This window comes from Physcomitrium patens, chromosome 7 (genome assembly GCF_059467195.1).
Source record: "Physcomitrium patens ecotype Gransden chromosome 7, ASM5946719v1, whole genome shotgun sequence".
In the NCBI taxonomy this organism is placed as follows: Eukaryota; Viridiplantae; Streptophyta; class Bryopsida; order Funariales; family Funariaceae; genus Physcomitrium; species Physcomitrium patens.
In genome coordinates, this window is record NC_143416.1 from 10,899,137 (window position 1) to 10,920,351 (window position 21,215).

Here is a 21,215-nt window from a genome sequence, read left to right on the forward strand (position 1 = left end):
TGCATGGATGGTCCAAGGAACCCTAACACTTCACAGATTTACAATGGTAAGACCTAATGGCATGTCTGGATGTCTGGTCACATCCAGATACAGGGTGAGAGAATATTTTTAAATATGCATGGAGTACAATGTATGGCAAACATTTGCAAATTGGACACACACACACACACACACACACACAGTGATTCAAATTCTCTTACACTTTGCAGTCTCACCAGCCAGTTATTGCATCTTTCCATCAGTTTTCTGACGCTGGATAAGTGCCCAGATCGCCCCTGGCTTTGGGCACTCCATGTGAATAGGACAACGGTTATAGAAACCGCATGGAAAATATCGCGGTCCTATGACCGGTGAAGAGGGACCCGTCGTTGAAGTCTGCTTTGTTGCGATTTTGCTCCACGACGGGGGATTTCGCTGCTCCGAGAGCTTCCAAATTTGCAAAATCTCACGTGAGATACAAACTGGGTCGTTTAATTTACGGTGGAAATTTCCACTCTCTTCAATGCCCAAGAGCGGCGCCATCTGTTCTGCGGCGGATCGCAGCGTTATGGTTAGCACTGACATGCGAAATCTCGAACTCACGCCCTCTGATTCGATTGTTTGAATGTCGTCGATTGGAGGTTTGTAATTGTTGCATGATTATACCAAGTGGCTTTCAAGCGTTTTAGTTCGAACGACACTGACGTCAGCGATGAAGTTTCTTCGGAGAGGCAGGTTTAGTCGAAGATGCGGAGGAGGGGGGGATCGGCCGCATCGGAGATGATGGTAGTGGCCCCAGAGGAGCAGCGGTGGGCGTTTCTGTCTTGTGGGAGTCAAGATATTGGAGAGAAGTCGACTTCGTCGTGTTTTGACGAGCGCTGGTGAGATTCCATCAAAGATCCGGATGCAGAGGCGGCTGGTTTGCGCGTTGTGCTGGTTGTCCATCTGGCTGTCAATCGTTGCGATCGTTACCACTGCGTCCGGTTCTCCCTCCTCACCGAAGAAATTATCGTCGTCGTTTAGGACACGCCTCGGTTGTGTCCTTCCTGGAGGTGGCGACCGAGATGCGCTCACCTGTTGCTATGGGTGCCTTAGATCTCAATAGCGTTAACTATTCAGTTACAAAAATCACTTTCTTATTTCCAAAGCTTCCTTTCTGTCTTCCAAGATGGATGGGAAAAAAGATGAGTAAACCCAGTTTCGTTAAAAGACTCATCCAACTGTCACTATTTTATTATTATATTTTAAGAAATTATAACCTTCTATCAACTTCTTTGGCCTGAATAAACGCTGTATCTAAGAACACATGAGATATATGAGTGAAATTCTTTTGGCTTACATTTATCAAGGATTAATTGTTGCAGTAAGTGTTCATTGATTATCCCATGCAAGTGTTCATTAAGTATCTGCCTGCCTAAACGGTACAAGACAAGAAGCTGTGGTACAGGTAGGCAGGTCACAAGGATACCAGTAGTTAGCCCACACAACACGCACATAAAGAGGTTCACAACTGTCTCCACGTCAAACATCAATCGAACCAGTCCATTTGGGTCGTAGCAAATATTGTACAAATCAATGAAATGCACTGAGGATGATTCTAAAATAGTGATGTACCATGAACAGAAAGTGCTAGAATGCTTCGCAAGAGGTTAAAAAAACATGAAGCATCGATATGCCGAGGAACAAGTTGTGTCGCGAATCAAATTCACTCAATAATGCACTCTGGGAAGGCATCTTCAGATAGAGAAAGTGAAGTCAAAATTAGTATCAAAATAGGGATATAAGCGTACGAACCCACTCCCACCCTTTACAGTGCATTTCCCGACATCTGCGGAAGCACAGGAGGTACAAAACGTATTGGAGTAACCATGAATTGTTGCAGTTCGCAACTATCAGCTTAGATTCTGAGAGTATGGCAATATCTAACGTGTTGTCTTACACATACAGATCAAAGATAGAGATAACACTTGCCTGTTCTACACGTCCGACCTCTCATATATGACCTTCCCGGTGTGATGACCAACAAGCAAAACTCATTAAGGACTTTGCAGTGGCTATAAGCTCCTAACTGCATCCTCAACATGGAAGAAAAAGAATAGCATCTACACAATCCAGTGAGTAGCAGCCTGCAGGCGAAGTCCTGTCGCTGTGGACTCTTTGAAGGCGATGAAAAGGAGTAAGCAAGACACCACGCGCTTTTCACACCGTACAAGGTGGTGGAGAGTGGCCTCCAGTTCAGGCCAGCGTCTGGAATTTGTTCTTTGATACCCAAATTGGGTAGAATATGCATCTTGGTACGAAACTTGTCGAGTGGACGGTTTCACTGCCGAAGGTATGCAAAGAATTGAGCAAGCTGTTGGGATCCGAAGAAAAACATGTCCACAGCTAGCATGAGCATGACCTGCATCACCCAAGAGAACCAGATGAGGTTCAAATAAACGCATGTAAGATGACCTGTAGGAGTATGCTAGAATTCTAATATGTAGCTATATTATGGACAGCGAAATCAATGCTTCAAGCGAAACAAAGCTTAAATTGATAGTTGTCGTCATACAAACTGTATGATAGTCACAAGAGCAACAGAACAAAAATTAGCTGGATTAATGTAGGACAAGAGCGGATATGACTAACCACTCTGCCGAACAGCATGGCACGGTACCCAAACCCCAGGTTAGCAGCCTCAGTTCTCTGCACATCGGTCCATCTGCCCACGAGAACCCATTAATCAAGCGACAAATTCCTCAACTTCAACATCTTCAACAGTTACTGTGTGGTATCTTTTATAAAGGAGTGTCTAAAAGATCAAACCAGTCTTTTCACAGCTAATCAACACAGACCTAGAGGTTCTTCTGTTGGAGAGAAGAGAACGATAACAAAAAGAACCTTGACGTCACACATTGATGGAACGTAATTTCTATGCCGGTAACGCACGCAAAAACAAGACGACAGTTAAGTAGTTCAAAATAAAAATAAATAAATAAATAAAAAATAAAACTGCATGTATTCAACGCAAGGACAGAAATACATCAAATTCGTACCCAAGAAACTCTGACATCCCTCCGATGCCTGCAAGTTTGAAAGGTTGCGGACCTTCTCTCTCAAGGTCCTGATGGCAACAAACAAAAACAATGTTAACAAGAAGAGGTAACTCGACCCAAATACTAGCATCTACATCGAATAGTTGTGCGCGGGAACTTTGGCTTAGTGAAATTTCGTCCCATATATTTGGAATTGATAAAACGCAGATATTGATAGAAATCTACGGAGTGGACACTAGACACTCTGAAAAAATGGTGTTAGACTGTAACAAGAAGAATAGATGAAGATTGGATGTAGGACGTACCCCTTCATCAACAGCATCAAGGCCTCCATTCAGCCAGTATAAATTCCTATACCCCACTTTGTACATTTGTTCACAGGCTGCCAATGACCTGGAATTTATGTTTGTATTAGAACCTCCACACGTTGAAATGACTAGTTACTCGTTTTCAGTGGCACCCATGTGTCACGCAGGGCTTGGACATCACAACTTAGCGTTCATAATAATTATGAACACAAGTAACGTATCACACGATCAGAACTTACCGAAGACCTTTCTGACAAGCAACAACGACTTTCGCACTCTTTGGTATCGTCGCAACAACATCAGGCATGAATCGTCTGCAGAACCCCAGCATTAAACAATATGTGTAACGTAAGTAGAAAGTATACATGTCCTCAAAGAATTGAAAGTACTGTGAAGATTGGTGTAGAGCACAATACAAAAACGCGAATTCAAACAATATCCAGGAGAATACTTGAAGAACCATCGAGAGGACAAAGACAGTTCAGCAGAAAACCTACTCGTTGTACTTCATCAATGCTTGCCCACTCCACCAACCCCCTGAAGAAACACCAATCTCTGTCGTCAATTAATGATATCTCTGAGCCCCTTACAGTCATCTATGTGAAAGAAGAAAACTTAAGATAGCTGGATCATCCGCAACCAGTACGCCTGCATTCTAAACAAAGCACGTTTCAGAAAAAGGTGCATTTGTCACATACCCATTGCTAAGTTCTGAACTTTCTTGTATAGAGTTCCAGGATCACCATGCTTGTTCACGTCATACATAGGAATCCAAGTTGAGTTTTTCACTGAGGCCTGCAGGGAGGGAAATTGTGGAGGCCAAACATCAAGATAAGGAGTCTTAATACAGTAGCTGTTCCAATACAATAGGTGAAGATCAAAGAATTATGAAGGATTGCAAGAACACGGATAGCTCACATGGGTAGGAATGAATGGGAAAGCCTGGTGTCAATACTGTACCTACATACTATCTCGGAAAGTGTTCTTACTGCGTCAGAAAGAAGATGCTCTCATGATCCTCAAATTTGGAACACAACACTCATGCTAACGTTAAGACCTAAACAATCTGAGAACACGAATAATACCTTCGCACGCTCATTTGAAGGGCGGACATCCAGGAAGGTGTATTCACCACTTTTAACGGCAAAACCTGCTTCTTTCGGAGACATTGATTTCACTCTTCCGTCTTTCACCTGTATTGGTTCAATTAATTCACAATTTATTAGTCATACATAATTGGGCACTAGAAGAGCGGCTACGTCTCGCTCGGTCAGGTAATCCTCAGCCTGATTAACCAAACTTGATACAACAGTGATTTGCACATTGACGCTGAGAAGGAGTCACTTGCCTGAGATTCCCATCGCCTCTCAGCCGCCTGCATCCTTTTCATTTGCTGCGCCAAGTTCGCTCGCACGACATGAACCTGTTGTAAAAATTTGGATCCTCATCAGCTTCCCCACATACCACTTAAATTTATCCACAATTCAATAAGTACACATCCCACACGTCTAATATGTCGCCCTAAACCATACAAAACTATTATCTGGCAGCCAGCTTTGCTTGAAACGGTAACAGACACATTCACCAGCTTAAACAGGGATACTGTAAAAATGAGCCCTCTAGATGAACAAACAAAGAAACAGACAAAAACTGCTAAACTCATGTCTAAGTGACGAGACAACTCAACCTAGTTAATGCTACCACAGAATAAGAGAAAGAGTTTCCAGAAAACAGAACATGCACTTCAGGGATACTAATCTATGCCATTCAGAACAAGTCAAGCTTCGTACCAATGCCGGACTAGAGGCATGCCGGGTATCAGTTCCTCTCCTCATAGCCACCGCCTGAAAGCCTCTACTCTGACTACCAAACCTCGCCATCTGCGAAATCTCCTGCGCAACTCGTCCCCCTTCCTGAGAGCAGCCCCCTAGAAGCTGAGAGGACGACGCAGCAGCTACCGCCCCAGACACCATAGCTGCTGTCATTGCTACCTCTCTCCCACACCACACTTCAACGAAAACCTCTCACTCTCGATGTCTCTCTCGCTCTCTCTGCTTCTTGACTCAACAGAGCACGCCTAGCAAACTCTCAAAAACTCATCCCACAGCCTCAGAAGCTCTAAGACATTCGTGCAATGCGGTTCTGGTTAACACGTGAAACAACCAACCGAGACCCAATTCGCGAGATGCACGATTAAGGCAAACCCAGCAATCGAGCCAGCACAGTTTCAAAATCGGCGATCGTGAAGATTGATGATGGAGATTGATTACGGAGCAAACCAATGGCCAGCATGGTGCGGATAAGGCGAGTCCCTATGATTCCTCCGACCACTGAACGGCGCTCCTCGGTAGTGGACGAAGGGAGAAACCGGTAGACGGGAGGGATGCCGATGACTAGGATTACGGCGACCAATTGGAAAGAGGAGTGGCTGTGATGGAGATAAAATGAGCCCCGCCCCCTCCCAACAAAGTCTTCTAGAACTATCCACGATGTCCTTCCATTTGGACTCCTACTAATATATTAATAATCATTTACCACTTTTTATTAATTTAACTCTTGTTGTGTTCTTAATTGCATTGAAATTAACTTATAGTGAAATTTGGAACAAAGATGTGTAATTGCCTTCTTTATTTATTATCATTACTTAAAAAAACAAATTATGGCATTTGATGATAATTAAGGCACTTATTGTTAGGTTAATTTGTTGATAAAATATAGTTATTGAGTGATGATAAGTAAATGTTAGCAGAACATCTTCTTTTTTTTCTTTTCTTTTTTTTCCTTAAATAAAGAATATATAGTTGAAAGGTAACGAGTGCTTGTGTTTGTTGCATTGATGATGTCAAAATATTTGGCAATATGAGATAATTTTTTTGTTTAGATAAAATGGTTTATAATCAATAAAAATTAACGATTTTTTTTTTAATTAATTCACAAAAAACTTTTTCATAAAAGAACAACTTGTATCATGTAACACTTCCATGAACTTGATTTGATTTTGTTTTGAAAATCCTTTTATTGCATGTAAATGATAAGACAAAAAATCATTCTTTTTGTTGACTATTCTGAAATTCCACTGGATTAAGTAGACTTTTAACATTTAACAAAAACTTTAATCAAATGTATGATTGTGATTTGTTTAACAGAAAACATAAACATGTGCAAAGACTTTCACATGTACTACTAATTATTGCTAAATGAAAGTCAAATAAGTAGAATTTGATTTTAAATTGTGTACTTTTTAATAGCCAAGTGTTCATTCTCAAAGAATGTTTGATAATTAAAAATCATCAATCAAGAAATTCCAACTGTTCTTTTTTTATTACAAACATTTGGATACTAATAATTAGGATTCAGATAAAATAAATTTACTATTTTTATAATACACACACAATTTTTTTCTTCTAAATATTCTTAAATATGTACTTAAAAATAAGTTCATCTAAAACACTTCAATAAAATATCACACCAAACAACTTCAAAATAAATGTAAGAATTTTTATTTTCAATTGTGATAGATTTTACTTTTAACAATGTTTGACACAAAATTTGCTTTTTAAAGACAAAAATGTACAAACCATGTATAATACAATATTATATTATCATTTGTAGAATAGTAAAAATATGATTAAATATAAAATTATATTTTCAACTATATTAAAATGTATAAAAAATATTTTTAATTAAATTTATATATATATATATATATATATATATATATGTATATATAATAGTAGAAATTCATGTTGTTGGCCACAAAAATGATGTTATAAACTATGTGTTGTAAATTAATATGACGTAAAAATCCATATAAATTTCATATAATGTGAAATTCCTTATTGCAAGCTATTTTATGTTGTGGTGCTTCTGAGCTCCATACCTAGTGATCTTGCAATGCTACTCTTTCCAAGTTTAGTTGTTGCTTCACTTTTGATAAAAACAATGAGATATGCAACCAATCATAGATGGTTTTTGTCTCCTTTGGTTTATCAAGTTGATTTATTTTGTGAGTTTATATATATATATGTATATATATAGTTTTATTAATATTTTAAAACACAAGTGATTTTTAAAGTATATCAATTTTTTATTCTATTCCTATTTTACAAGAATAAAGAATTATAATTTAGAATCTTATTTTGTAAGTTATAAGACTTTGGTCTTATCCAAACTAATATTTAAGTGAAGTTGTATGTTAAATTTTGATTTTTATTTATTTAAGATTCAATGAAGAAAAAAGATGAAATGTAAAGAAATTATGAATGGAAATAATAATTGTAAAAGAAACAATATAACATGAGATAATAGAAGGAATACCTCTACATATGATAACTTTGCTAATTGTTACAAGAGTGGCCCTTAACATTCTTATATCTCTCTTTTCTTCAATATTATCACCAACAAATAATATAAAAAATTAAAAAATTAAAAATTAAAAATTAAAAAATGAAAAAAATGACACACATGGAAACAATCTACAAATATGCAATAAGCCATACAACATAGCAAAGAAAAAGATTGAGACTACTTAATTGACTTAAGACTTCTTCTATTTTTTTCATTTAAAAAAGAATGCAACCTTTCATTTTCACTCACTTGCATGTTTTAATTTCCCTTCACAAGAAAGATGTCAAGCTAGTATTGTGGTAATTCCCACTTAAACACATATTATCACCGTGGATCTTTGGATGGCGTAACCTTCTCCTGAAACCTTTTGCGTCTGAACGTGCTTTTTTAGCCTGGACTTTAAAAGTGATAGTGAACTGACGAGCGTTGTCTCAGTGATGGACACGTCAACAGCATTCGTGTCAGGTTCACACTGTGCTCTGGCGCACTCCAATGCCACGAGTTAGGGTTTTGCGAGAGAATGCTCCAGTGTGGCAACCGATTGTGTCGAAACTCCGCTGGCGCATGATCTTGGGAAGAGAATCCACGAATCCAATCACCTCTCCGTCACGCCATGTTTGCTCGAACGATGCAGCAGGAGGAAGGCGACGTGCGGAGGAGGAACAAGCGCGTTTCGCCACTTGCTGAGCTCGCGGAGAGGCTCTCCGTCAAGTTCCGGAACGAAGAGGTGGGCAAGAGAGATGTAGCTCCATGAATCTGACTTGTTGGACAGACCGTTGTACAGCATTCAGTGCTCTGCCGATTGGCTCGATTCTGTATGCTATGATCAAGGACTCTGATGGATTGATTTGTTAGAGCTTGGGAGAAACGATATTGACGCTGAATTTTTAAAACTGATCGAATGCATTGAAAGTGGTAATTAGGGTTTTGTGGCGAGTAAGAGGTTACTTGTTTATTTATTGATGAACATTGTGTAACGTTCGAGGTTTGGTCATCTGACCATTGCGCATAACTTGAACGTAACTTAGGAAAGAGTACACTGCAGCACTGTCCTGATACAATTAGACCATTCATTCAAGAAGAGGTATCTTTAGATTCTCCAATTCTACTTCGTTCCATGAAGATACACCAAGTTCATAATGTCTTAATTTTGATGAATAGAGTTGGGATGTCTACCTAGTCTCACGGACATTTGAGCTCAGTCGGTTGTTTAAACTGAAGTGTAAATTTTGGTAAAGGTTTTGTGGATAGTGTCATTGTTGGTTGAGTACATCTCTTATTCCTGTCATGGAATGGGACTGTACGTGGTTGCAGTATGCGCCAACGAAAGAAGAGCTAGAGGCTGTGTCCAAGTGTAAGAACGAGGTTTTGGCGAGCTCATTGAAATACCCTCTCTTCTTTGGAGTTATCGCGGGGAGTGGTCAGTTGCTTATCCCTTCCTCTTTTCAAGATTCACTTGATTGGAGCGAGTTCTTGCACTCAGAAGTTTCTTCTGGACGGCACTGAAGACTGTAGGGCTTTGTCTCCTGCTTATAGTTTCCTTATAAGCAATGAACATACTAATTACCATCAGTTGCAATTTAGAGACGAAAAATCTGATGGGACAGGTTTTCCCGCATTGATGCAGTCTCTTACCGCCTGCAAGTCTTGACACGCGCGTTTAGTATTGCAGGTACTGCTCCAGCACTATTTCTTTGTTGTAGCAGAAATGAAGCTAACCGGTTTGTCCATGTGTTATGCAATGAAACAACAATCATTTACGATACTCAGTCATGGACTTGGCAATGTTCAGGCTTCTCATATTGTATGAGTATTAGAGATCATTGTTTTTGAGCTTGAATTTGTTTGAACGTGTTTTTTACGATGACAGTGGCATCTGCTTTTGGCCTTGAATATGGGCGACGGAAGGCGGAGTATGCATGCATCAAGCACTTCATTTCACTTGACGGAAGCCCAATCAAGTCAATACTTGTCGACATGTACGTGCTCCTGAGTTATTTGTGGTTATCTTTGTCTAGTAGGATCTCCTTTGAGTGAATCATTGCCATTTGGGTTATTCTTTTGCAAATTTCTGACAAACAAGACTCGGCTAATATTGGATCTTAACAGTTCACGATTGACAGAAAAAACGGAAATTATCTTACATTTGTGAAAGCTAATGAGTGCATCACGATCTCGTGCATTTCATTGTAGCCTGCAGAGAGATTTTCCTGATCACCCGCTATTGCGGGAAGCATCGCAGAGTAACTCTTTCCACTCCGAAGGTTACAAGGCTTCGGAGAACAACTTATCAAGAAGAAAAGGCAATAAAATCTGGCATAGTCGTTAGGAGTTCTGTCTAATTTAATTTATATCACTTCTTCTTGACCGTTTTGGCAAAGTTGTATGTGGCGTCAGAGGCGATCGAACCAACATACAGTAGAATAGGTTGTTGGGTCCCTACAATACCATGTTCAACCGTAAATGGCATCAAATTTGGACTAAACTTCTGTAAAGGTGCGCTGCAGAAATAGGCTTTCCTGCAGAACCTAGGGGCTTCAGCTCCTTGGGTGACAGTCCACCTGACTATGGGATGGAAGGTCAAGAACGTCAATTTGGTGAACTCGGAGGCAAACCAAGAAATATGATCAGTAGGCGTGACACACGCATCGGTCGAAGGCAGGCTGCAGAAGGCAGCGATTTAGATAATTCACAGGCATGATCTACATTCAGTCTGACATTTGCTATCTGATTACAGTGCACCACACAATGCATTGTTTATATTTCTTCACTGAAAGTGGAATCGAACTAACACATCTTTTGACCCTTATACAGGCTATCGAAGAAACGGATCTTTTAGTGGACCCGTTCAGTATAGCTGTGTGGTCGGAAATCGACGATAATTCTGGTGTCAACTCAGGGGATAAATCTACGAGGAAACGAGAGGTGCGTCTGAGTCGTATGACCAGCGAGCAGAAAAAAGAGCATTACAAAAGACTTCGTGAGCTGAGAGACAGTGCACAGCGGGGACAATTTAGTAGTTTGTAGAATCGGAAACAGTAAGAGTGAAAGATTTGGTTCTTACGCTGGTAATAATTGATGTGACAGGGGTATCAATGTTCAAAAGATGTGGTGAGGAGTGTCTGTAAATTCCATATTATAGTACACAAGAATATGTAGTATTGTAGCAAAATCCAGGGGTTTTAGGTTTAACATGATTACCTATCATAGGGTCAGATCCTAATTGCAGTTATTGATACCATTAATCAACTGTTTTTCAAGAGCTCGATGGCTTTTGAACGTACCATGTAATCTACAATGTGATGGGGCATTTCTATCAACGAAACATTGCGGATTATTAGCTCACAAATCATAAACCGTACAATCCAGCCTCAAACCCAGAAGCAACTCATCGCGCTGTACGTTGCATGACATACCTACATTCATTTAATCACTCTGGGTAATTTTTGAATCTTTTGTGGACCATCTATTTCACCGGAAACTGTGAAAGCTGTAGAAGCAATTCATTGCACTCCCTTGCGATGTGGCCGCACATAGTTTTTGGTTAATATTGCAATGCCTCTTGAGCAGGCATAAGCCGCTGCAAAAGCCAGAAGGGCAGTTATAACCAGGGTTGCTCTCCAAACGACAGAAGGCAGGACAATGGCGACGCCTGCTGCTGCTAGGCCAAACGCTGTAGCAACCTGTTCAAAAATAGTTCTAGTTAGTGGTTTCGAGAAGTAGAGCCTGCAAAAAAGTTTTCTTTTGGTTCGTAGATTGCTAAGACGTTAAAGAAACAATACCAGCAAATTATAACCCTGGCGAGGCTCACGAGGACATGGAGCTAGGTATACGAAATGTGCTGAAGGCCCACCTTTTGATATGTCTGAAAGCTACCGAGTGCTGAGAGACACGATCTGCAGTGTACAACATGACGGAAATACCGATTTGTTGGATCTCTCGCAAACATCTCGCCGAAAGATCCCTGTGCCGGGTATGAAGATGCGGCAGCCGCAGAAAATCCAGCTGGAGCGACTTCCACAACTGCCGGATTCTTAGCTTGAGATATTGTCTTATGTCCAAAGTAATACGGCATACCATGACCCACGAGGTCATTCCATTTCCGGAATTCTGAAACCCATGTATCTGACGACTTCAGGTTAAGATACAAGTCCTTCGTGGGTAGATTCTTCTTCACCAGGTCTTCATTTTGTGATGCCAAAAATCCCATATCCTGCTCAAATACCGTATTACTAGTAATATGAATATACCAGGGGGGGATCATTTTTAGCGATCCTGGAAAGTTTGTGCTACCAAATCGCGCAATCAACATACACTTGCCTTGACCAGCTGGTCTACAAAGGAAGACAGCACTCATGTGGGCGTCCGTGCCATCTGGTTTGACGTACTCTTTGTCATTTCGCACGATGCAGGGTGCTTCAAAGCGAGTCGCATTTGTGAAGCTTGGGCTGCTGATCTCTTTCCATTTCCCTGCAAACCCTCGCGATGAGCGCTCCGTGACTTCAAAAACCTACCAGTGGCAGAGCAGTTGAATGAACTCGAGTTTTATATTTTGATTTTTTAAAATCTTTACAAAAATAGGAGGATGATCATCGGACGATGAATATGAGTTGATGATGACGATTACATGAACATCAAGACCAGATATGGAGCAGCGATCTGCAGTATCAGTAGTTCACACAAGATGCCTAGTCTATCCTATCATCATCAACCTCCGAAGGAATTCCTCAAAGTGGAATGTTGCATGACAATACTTGTTCAATTGGCATCTTACTCGTCAACTTCACAGGCACTGCCCACAATAGTCTTTTTAAAATTTTCCATGAAGCAATTCATGTAAAAATACAATCAAGCAAGGGCAATCCAGTTCATAAACTTCCAAAATATTGTAAGATCAAAACATTGATGTATACGCACCAGAGCTTGAGCGTTCTCACGCCTAGCTGAGGGGTCTGTTCTGTCGTGCGAGATGGGGATGTGAGCTGGGTCCATTAGATTCTCCACAAGAATGGAGTAGTCGTATGGCAGCTCGTGAATAGCAGAGATGTGCTGGAACCCTTCCCTTTCATAATGTTCGAACCATGGCAGCTTCGAGGGATCCGCTGTTGCTCTATCACCAAGCCAAACCCACACCACTCCTTGCGATATCTTCACTTCGTACGCTTTGGCACATGCTTGCTTCGGGATTTTGGCTCCGGGCACCAACTGCCGTATCGAAATAAAGGACAGCCTTAATCTCATGACTAAGCCCTAGAAAATCTCCCATTTTCAACTGGATCGCATGTCTACACCTTCGAAACATACAAACCTAAATAATGGGAGTATGAATTCATCCACACAAAGTTCTCGTATTGATGAATTTAAGAGGCGATAAATTCCAACGCCTGTAATTTCAATATCAGAATTCGACTTTATAAAAACTGAAATCTAAAACCAAAAAATAAAAATAAAATACCTGTGGGATTTTAGTACACTGTCCACTACCCTCAAATTGCCAGCCGTGGTACAGGCACTCGAGCTTTCCATCAGTCACCTTTCCTTCTGATAACTTGGCAAGTCTGTCACCACAAGCATTGGCTGCTTTTACTTTAGTTAACCACCAGCAAGACTAAGAGATTAAATGAAAGGCAATAACCATACATGATGCTGGCCTCCTACAATCGAAGAGGTAAGTGGGACTTGCAACAATTGACAGCCAAGTCGTTGGAGCAACATCTGAATTGTGGCAGAGAGGCATCCATAGAGCCTTAAATTTGCAAATTCAAAGTACACACACAGATGCAGAACAACGAGTTGTTGCAACCAAGAAGTAGAGGCTATCTAACCTGTGAGGGCACCGATCTTCAAAGCAATGCAATTCGCCTTTATCGTCATAGAACAACACCAATTCCCTATCAAATACAGTGAGACCAAGCGGTGCGGCTTTGGGCATCTCTGCTGTCAAGTACATGGGATACCATTCCTTCTCCCAATCATACTCCACCACATCTTTCACCTCATTCTCCTCCTCAGGATGAAGTATAGAATCCTCTTCAATCGAATCCTCTTGAATTGTTGTCACTCCAGAATCCGCCACCACTTTCAATCGAAAACTCTGCGACTTCGCTCTTCCCTCACTCACACCTCTGAACCCACCCAAACTGCTCGTCTCACATTGCATTCCAAGGATCGGTCGGCGCTTCGCAAGAGCAGGAAGAAACCCACCCGACAACCCATGAACCGTACTCAATCTCTTCACACCCCTAACTCCATCCCTGGAGCTCAAAACCGACCCACTCACCTCAACTATAACTGAGGCGGTGCACGCCATCCCTGCTCACATGCACTCAACCCTCAACCAACGAGCTGCGAATCCAAATACAAGCTCAGCTCGAGCTATTCATCCCCTAAAATCAGGATAGAAGTGAAAAGCTGCGAGCTCGTTTCGTTGTTGGAAATCCACACGCATGCAGTTGAATTGGATCCAGGGGGTGTCGCTGAGATCGCAAGCAGCGCTGCGAGAAGAGAAGGTCTCATACAAACGGAGGGTGTAGGCGCGGTAACAATGGGGCCCAGCTCGTCATCTTCTTCCTTTCCTCCCCTTCCCAATTTGTGTGGTTACTTTCAATTTCGCGAAAAGCGTCGTCATGTGGACCCACCCACAACTACGGACTCGCACACACGAAGCTGCTGAAAAAACATCCGGATAGAGGGAGCGAGGTGCGGAAAAAACAGTCATGGGGCAAAAGAAAAAGCCACCATGCCGGGTCCCGGTATGCACACCCTCACCGGCAACGGCGCCGGTAAAACCTTCATACACACGTGCTCCCCCCTGTGTAGATCGGAACCCTACCTACCCACCTATCCCTAGGCCGTGGACCTCATCGCCCGTGTGATTTGAAGAGGATGGGGGTGGAAGATTTTATTATTATTATTATTATTATTATTTTGTTAATAATTGTGGTAATACTTTGGACATTAAAGAGTGACAATCGAGGGCTGCAACAAAAATAAATAAATGAAAGGCATGGTCGAGATTTCATTGGTGATAATGTGTGGCAATGTATTGATATGGCGATGTGAGGATTCCTTCTTTTCAAGATAATTAACATGAGCTATTTAATTATTTTATGAATTTTTTATTATAATTTTTTTTGTTAGTTTGTTTGATTGTTTTCTTTTTCTTTTTCATCAGAGTATTTGTCATGTGTTGGAGCTGACTGAGTAAGATGTCTTTTTGCAGTAGGCTTGGAGATGGATTGAATTTTAAATAATTTATATATATCAAAGTAATAATAGAAGGGGGAAAAACCATCACAAAATTATGTTTATAGTGAAAAAACTAAAGCAAAAGCAATGTTTTCTCTTTTTATCTTTCTTGCTGTTGTGTGTTAATGTTGATTTCAACAGATTTCTAATATGAACTAATAAGGGAAACTTCTCTATTGTACAAATGTTTTTTAGTTGTATATTTTTGGCTTTTGAGCACTTTCTATTATTTTTAAAAATAAATTAGTCATTTCTTCTTCTTTTTTTCCCTTTTTTTCTCCCTCTTTTCATTTATTTATACTTGTTGCACCTTTAAAAGTGATTCTAAACATCTAAATATTTTTTATAGTTATATTTTAATATATAGTAGAAATAACGTTAAGAATTTATTATTTTTATTGTTAATGTTATTTTTTAATGTTATAATGTGCCTTTATAATGTTTTGATAATGTTATATGTCTTTATTTTAATACAAAAGATATGCATTATATATTATATATTAGAAGTTAATAAATTAACGGAATTTAGATAAAACTTTATTCTGAATTTATTATTAACAATGTAAAATGCAAAAAATTATATTCATTGCCTTAGAGCCACAATCTGTTAATATCTGCATTATAGAATTATACAAGAATTTGAAACATAATTAAAGTTTCAATTACCAATATTAGAATAAATATTAACCATCCTTACACATTGATTTCTATACCTCTAATGAACCATGAAATATGTACACTTTATTGACAATTTAAACTTTCCATTACCATCTTTTTTGTTATATTTTTGTGTATCAATAATATACAATATTTAGATTTATAAATGCAAGCTGCACTATAGCTACATTAATTGCATCTATTATTGTAACTAATATAATTTTATTTTTTTATTAGTGTTAATATTTATATTATTTGGTACGATCTTGATTCTGCTACCGCAAAGAAATAAATGCATTCTTGAACAATTAGAAAAAGTAAGAGTTTGGTTTTAAACATACTTTAAAAAATAAAGTTAAATATCTATTATTTCATTCTTCAATTTTATAACTTTTTTTTATTTTTTATTCTGTAAATATATCAAATAACAAATTGATCATAAATAAAAAAATAAAAAATAGTGTGAGAAAATTAAATAATTAAGATAAAATTATCAAAATAAATCCTTTTTCAAAAGATATAATCTTTTAAAACTTATTAAAATTAAAGAGAAAAAATTTTAAAAATAAAAACTGGAGAGTAGATTTTAAAGATATTAATTTAAAGATTAGTTATAATTTGAATGCATACTTATTAACGTGCAATATTCAGAGATTAAATTCCAAAGTATATTTTTATTTTTTAAATAAAATTTTATACAATAATTTTATATAGCATCAATGTTCACAAAATGATTTTTAATAAATAAATTAACAACATCTAAATGAAATTTTAGTTGGTCTTAGAGTTTGTCAAATTTGATTCTTAATTGATATTCTTGGTTTTAATATTTTAATGAAAGTACAACTTCAATTGTTAAAAAACCAAATTTTCTTTAATACATTCATTGAGAATCTACAATTAGTTTATTGAAATTTTTAGAACTATCATCAAAGAATTACATTAATCATAAATATGCCTACAAACGGTTTCTACTTTTTAATTCTAAAAATGGTATTTTACAAAAAAAATTGCAGTATTATAATCTACAAAAAATACCAAAGTGATTATTTAAGGTTTTTGATGTATTAGATAGAATCTACACTCAATTGGTTTGTGAAATCAAAATATTAAAAAAATATATATACTTTCGTATGATGGTTGTGTTCATTATTTGCAACCAAATTTGATTAAAGTGCATCTATATATATATATTAAATTCTCTAACTTTAGATTTGACAAAGTTCAATAACTAATTGTATTTGGTTAACAAATTGACCAAACTTGAACTTAATACTATTTAAATTTTCTAAAAGAATAATTATTGGTTCTTTTACAGAAGAAATTATATTTTAATGATGTTTTGTAGTGAAATGGTCACCAAAGGTAGTACAATTGTTGAAGAAATTGTATTTAAATGATGATTTGTAGTAAAAATAGTCACTGAAGGTAGTGCAATTGTCCAAGCAACTCTTGCATAGCACCTCTATTTTATTAGTCACACTTTATAATAGTTGTAGTAGTAAATAATTTGATGCATTGTAAGCATTTCATTTATTTTTAAATTTGTATTGTAATACATTTTTTTTCTATAAACTTATTTTCATAAATTAATATCAACAACTTTAAAATGACTTCAATTCTTTTAAAAAATTGATAGTTTATTCTATATTAAAAATAATTAAAGTCTATAATTAGTAATAAAAAAATAAAAAGGCAATAAATATAGATACATTTTTTATAAATGAGGATTTTAAAATTAAATTAAATAATAAAAAGAAATAAAACCAAGAAGAAATATTTATCAAAGATGAAGATACTAAAAATATTACAAAATCTTTAACCAATACTATATTACATATAAAAAATGAAATGACTAAAAACAAGCTTATTTTTAGCCAACAAGAAGGCAATGAAGAAGCTTTTTAAGAACCACAATGCTTTCTGGACAAGTACCCAAGCTATAAAAAGCTGTTATAGTGGCTTTTTAAATGTAAAGAACTTATAATTGTTTTTGTAAAACCACAGGATATACACACAAAATTAGTCTCAGTAGTTATAATACATATTTAAAACCTATCAAATATACAATATTATAAAATATATGACTTAAATCAACCATATTAAAAAATGAAACACCAAAATTAAAGATAGAATAGTTTGTGTTTTATTTGGTATGTTTAATGCACAATATTAAAAATCTTTAAAAAATATTTTAAAACATAACCATGTAATATTCAACTTTTTTAAAATTTTCACATGCAAAGAAATAACTGTTTTTTTTTTTATTATAATATTTCAATAATTTTATAATTTTTTTTACTAATATATTGTATTAAAAATTTCAATATATGATTTATGATTCTTCTATCTCAGTTTTTGAAACAAAACAGCATTGCATTCAAATACACTGATAATGTTAGATGCATTGTGTGTGTTTACGAGCATCTTCATTTAAGGTAGATTATATATTGGGTATTGTGTACTGGTAGTCTATATTCCACAAATGATAGAATATGCTCATGGATCACAGGGCTACGGTTTCATTCATCACCAGTTCATTCAGCAGGACGTCATTCATCAACGGGTCGTCGATTCATTCGTTTCCGGTTCAAGTTATCATCCGTCATTCGTGTTGAGGTCGGAACCCTAAAACCGAAAACCTTCGGAAGGTCGCAGTTTCTGTTTGCTTCTGTCTGCGACTCCATCTCTTAGTCCCCCGAGAATTGTACTAAGCTTTCCACATAATTCTTAAAATTTGTGTTTCACCTGACGTGAGAAGCTGATCAATTTTTATTCGCGGGTTTTCTAAGGTTTCTGGGTCGGTTTCGCTCAGAGAGCACTAGACAGGGGAAGGGCAAGAGAGGAGACATGACGAAGGCTAAGAAGACTCGGAAGTTCGCTCAAGTGAAGCGTATGCTCGCGCCGAAAGCAATTAAACAGTGAGTTGATTTCTGGGTAGAATGTATGCAGTGACTGTGAATTGTGGTTATGCGGTTTGGAGTGTGGCAAAATGCTACCTCTGCGACTTTCCTTCTCGTGTGGCAATTGGCAGGAAAACTGATGATTGCTTTGTTTGTCCACGAAGATACAAGGACGACGTTTTGAACCCGAAGAGGAAGGATACTAGCTTAGAGAAGCTCCCTAGAAACGTGTAAGTCCGCTCTCTTGAGACCTATACTCATCTGCCATTACACATGTCCACCTTTCGTTCTCGATCTGTATCAGTATATGCAATCTTGGGGTTATGGTTTGCAATTTGTGGATTTGGCCTGACCTCTCTTGTAGTAAGTAATCCGAGAAGAGTTGTTGGGAACTCTCTTTAGGGGTGTATTCGACATATCTGAATCAAACGCATTTAAGTTTAGCTCAAAGTCGGAATAGGACTAGCGTTTCCTGTTTAGTCACTCTTCAGCTGGTTTTGGATTGCTGTGATGTAGACCGAATACTTCCTCAGCCCTTTTCTTCAAACATAATACTGCACTTGGACCACCGTATCAAGTTTTAGTGGATACAAATTTTATCAACTTCTCAATTCAGAACAAGGTATGAATCTAGCACGTGGTTGCTTTTTATTCGACGCCGTGGGTTTTGTTTGCTTAGCTCAGGGCGAAATCCTGCATCCTCGCACTGAAGTGGTTATCGGCTGAAAGAAGTGTAGTTTTCTTAGATGTCTAATGAGTATTAGGTTTCGTTTGATCGATTTCACTTTTTCTAATTTAGTTCTAATGTATGCATTTGCTGTGAGTGGTTCGCAGTTGGATCTGGAGAAGGCGATGATGGACTGTCTGTATGCCAAATGTAAGTAGCTTGCTTTCGCCAGCGGTTTCATTGTTGTTTTTCTGAATACCTAGTGTTTATTCGTTGCTAGAGAATTGGTCCATAGAAGTTTACGGTATCAAGGTTGCTTCTGTATCCTGTTTGATTGGGCGAGTACATGATTAACGATTTGTTTGGCCTACAGGTACACCTTGTATCACGGATTGTGTGATGGCCGAATTAGAGAAATTGGGTCAGAAGTATCGCGTCGCTTTAAGGTGCATATGACTGCAACTAGGTTTAATTGCCTGTTACTGCTTATTTGCTTATTTGTTGATTTATTTTGATGCGTATGTCGTTTCTGTCTTACTAGTGTTACGTTACGGAGCTGTGAACATGGTTTCAAGAATTTAATGCTGTAGTTTAAATTTGGTATAGATACAAGACAATGTGAACGTTTGCAAACATGAAAACATTATCTTGAGTGGTCGTATTTCTTAGTGTATCGTTGAGATTTTTGGCAGGGTTGCTAAGGATCCACGATTTGAAACATTGCCTTGCACTCACAAGGGTACATATGCTGATGATTGTATTGTGGAGCGTGTTACTCGAGTAAGACTAATTCTTCTCTACTTATCTACATCACTAGTTAATTTTGCTCTTGTGAGATAGACATAAGATTGCAATTTTAGCAGTTTTTGTATGAGTTAGTGAAGTTCCGTTCTTTGACTTATGGTGTAGTTTTGTCTTAAAGGATTTGGTTACATAGCTTTTGAGTTGCTTTTCTAACTATAATGGATTCCTTGATCGATGTACAGAATAAGTGCTATATTGTTGCTACATGTGATCGGGATTTGAAACGTCGCATTCGTAAGGTTAGACTATTGTTTCTCGCAGAGTTCTGTTGTTCTGATATCACCTAAGTACCTGGCTTTGTGTCGGCGAAGCTCTGTTCAGCTAGATCCTGATTTAATGATTCACTTGTCGCAGATTCCTGGTGTTCCAATAATGTACATCTCACAGCATCAATATTCTATAGAGAGATTACCTGAAGCTACAATTGGGGGAGGTATGTATTATGTGTGCCTTGAAAGTTTTCGTTTATTTTTTGCAATCGAAGCATGTACTTGTTGCAATGTGGCATAATTCTTTGAATTGTTTGATTTCTGGTTGGCAGTAAAGCTATGATGTCTGTCTGCACCCGAGTTGTAAAGCAATCTATATTTATGTTGTTGATGGTTGGCAGCTCCAAGAAAGTGATGACCGCGAAGCTCACAAACTTCCATTTGGAGGTGTTATTGCTGATAAAGGAATTAAAACCAAACCCCTAAGTTCTTTGAAGTACTTGTTAACGTTCAGCAATGTGCTTGCTGAGCGGTTATCATGCAACAACCAGCTGGGTTAAATTAGAGTCGATTGTATCAAGGTTGGATTAGTCGCACTTGTGTATGTTGGTTTAGGAGGACCTGGTTTACAACTAGTATGGTTCTAATTCTGAAGACATGTTGCTAGCAGAACGTGTGTGTTTCGGTTTGTTTGATGGCGTTGCCCATTTATCGGCCTTACATTAACGTCTCTCTCGATCATTAGCAGTGTCCTTCTGTGCATTCATTTTTAATGTCGCCTGTGCGTATAACTTTTGGCGAAACATCAACGAACTTCGTAGGTCATTCGTTACATGGATGTTGCCATATGGTATGATTTGAGCGACTCTGGTTTCTCTGGATTCGATGACAGGCTTTCGACAAGTGCAATCTCGCGTCGTTTTCTGTTAATGTTGACTCTTGTATTCTGATTGCTATTTGCGGGGAGATTCTTTAAACCATATCTCATCAATATGGAACTTCACGTGGTGGTCTGAAACACCTGTCTTTTTTTCTGGTTTCATCATGGCGCTTTA

At 38.0% G+C, this 21,215-nt stretch overlaps 4 protein-coding genes across 4 annotated transcripts; 2 read left to right on the forward strand and 2 right to left on the reverse strand.

Moving 5' to 3' along the window:
• Positions 1-1,720: 1,720 nt before the first annotated feature.
• LOC112284942 (rhodanese-like domain-containing protein 11, chloroplastic) lies at positions 1,721-5,480 on the reverse strand. Its single transcript, XM_024525341.3, has 10 exons — positions 5,116-5,480; positions 4,674-4,748; positions 4,411-4,518; positions 4,024-4,120; positions 3,823-3,862; positions 3,565-3,639; positions 3,323-3,410; positions 3,018-3,085; positions 2,611-2,683; positions 1,721-2,380 (listed from the first exon to the last, which is right to left on the reverse strand). Exons 1-10 carry the CDS (start codon positions 5,308-5,310, stop codon positions 2,300-2,302), a joined length of 900 nt encoding a protein of 299 aa, XP_024381109.1. The 5' UTR covers positions 5,311-5,480; the 3' UTR covers positions 1,721-2,299.
• A 2,730-nt stretch (positions 5,481-8,210) lies between these two features.
• LOC112284628 (uncharacterized) lies at positions 8,211-11,028 on the forward strand. Its single transcript, XM_024524616.3, has 7 exons — positions 8,211-8,399; positions 8,987-9,092; positions 9,300-9,344; positions 9,543-9,651; positions 9,866-9,975; positions 10,180-10,367; positions 10,487-11,028. The coding sequence occupies exons 1-7, from the start codon at positions 8,286-8,288 to the stop codon at positions 10,697-10,699; spliced, it is 885 nt and encodes a 294-aa protein (XP_024380384.1). The 5' UTR covers positions 8,211-8,285; the 3' UTR covers positions 10,700-11,028.
• Positions 10,765-14,360, reverse strand: LOC112284627 (protein TIC 55, chloroplastic). Its single transcript, XM_024524615.3, has 5 exons — positions 13,498-14,360; positions 13,128-13,230; positions 12,590-12,877; positions 11,526-12,182; positions 10,765-11,355 (listed from the first exon to the last, which is right to left on the reverse strand). Exons 1-5 carry the CDS (start codon positions 13,980-13,982, stop codon positions 11,176-11,178), a joined length of 1,713 nt encoding a protein of 570 aa, XP_024380383.1. The 5' UTR covers positions 13,983-14,360; the 3' UTR covers positions 10,765-11,175.
• A 3,887-nt stretch (positions 14,361-18,247) lies between these two features.
• On the forward strand, positions 18,248-20,901 carry LOC112284669 (uncharacterized). Its single transcript, XM_024524695.3, has 9 exons — positions 18,248-18,498; positions 18,645-18,710; positions 18,997-19,102; positions 19,315-19,357; positions 19,521-19,593; positions 19,840-19,927; positions 20,134-20,190; positions 20,306-20,384; positions 20,562-20,901. Exons 1-9 carry the CDS (start codon positions 18,428-18,430, stop codon positions 20,573-20,575), a joined length of 597 nt encoding a protein of 198 aa, XP_024380463.1. The 5' UTR covers positions 18,248-18,427; the 3' UTR covers positions 20,576-20,901.
• Positions 20,902-21,215: the final 314 nt, after the last annotated feature.

Bases quoted from the DNA above. Each gene is read 5' to 3' on its own strand.
- LOC112284942 (XM_024525341.3), bottom strand. From the start codon at position 5,310: ATGACAGCAGCTATGGTGTCTGGGGCGGTAGCTGCTGCGTCGTCCTCT. The intron at 4,121-4,410 runs GTATTATTCGTG...CCCTCCCTGCAG, and splicing joins CTTCAAATGAGCGTGCGAAG to GCCTCAGTGAAAAACTCAAC. The intron at 3,640-3,822 runs GTAGGTTTTCTG...GGGGTTCTGCAG, and splicing joins GCATTGATGAAGTACAACGA to ACGATTCATGCCTGATGTTG.
- LOC112284628 (XM_024524616.3), top strand. From the start codon at position 8,286: ATGTTTGCTCGAACGATGCAGCAGGAGGAAGGCGACGTGCGGAGGAGG. The intron at 8,400-8,986 runs GTGGGCAAGAGA...ACGTGGTTGCAG, and splicing joins TCAAGTTCCGGAACGAAGAG to TATGCGCCAACGAAAGAAGA. The intron at 9,093-9,299 runs GTCAGTTGCTTA...GCATTGATGCAG, and splicing joins TGGAGTTATCGCGGGGAGTG to TCTCTTACCGCCTGCAAGTC.
- LOC112284627 (XM_024524615.3), bottom strand. From the start codon at position 13,982: ATGGCGTGCACCGCCTCAGTTATAGTTGAGGTGAGTGGGTCGGTTTTG. The intron at 13,231-13,497 runs GTTAGATAGCCT...TTGTGGTGACAG, and splicing joins GAAGATCGGTGCCCTCACAG to ACTTGCCAAGTTATCAGAAG. The intron at 11,356-11,525 runs GTGGGCCTTCAG...ATTTTTGAACAG, and splicing joins GCTTTCAGACATATCAAAAG to GTTGCTACAGCGTTTGGCCT.
- LOC112284669 (XM_024524695.3), top strand. From the start codon at position 18,428: ATGACGAAGGCTAAGAAGACTCGGAAGTTCGCTCAAGTGAAGCGTATG. The intron at 18,711-18,996 runs GTAAGTCCGCTC...GCTGTGATGTAG, and splicing joins GAGAAGCTCCCTAGAAACGT to ACCGAATACTTCCTCAGCCC. The intron at 20,191-20,305 runs GTTAGACTATTG...CACTTGTCGCAG, and splicing joins TGAAACGTCGCATTCGTAAG to ATTCCTGGTGTTCCAATAAT.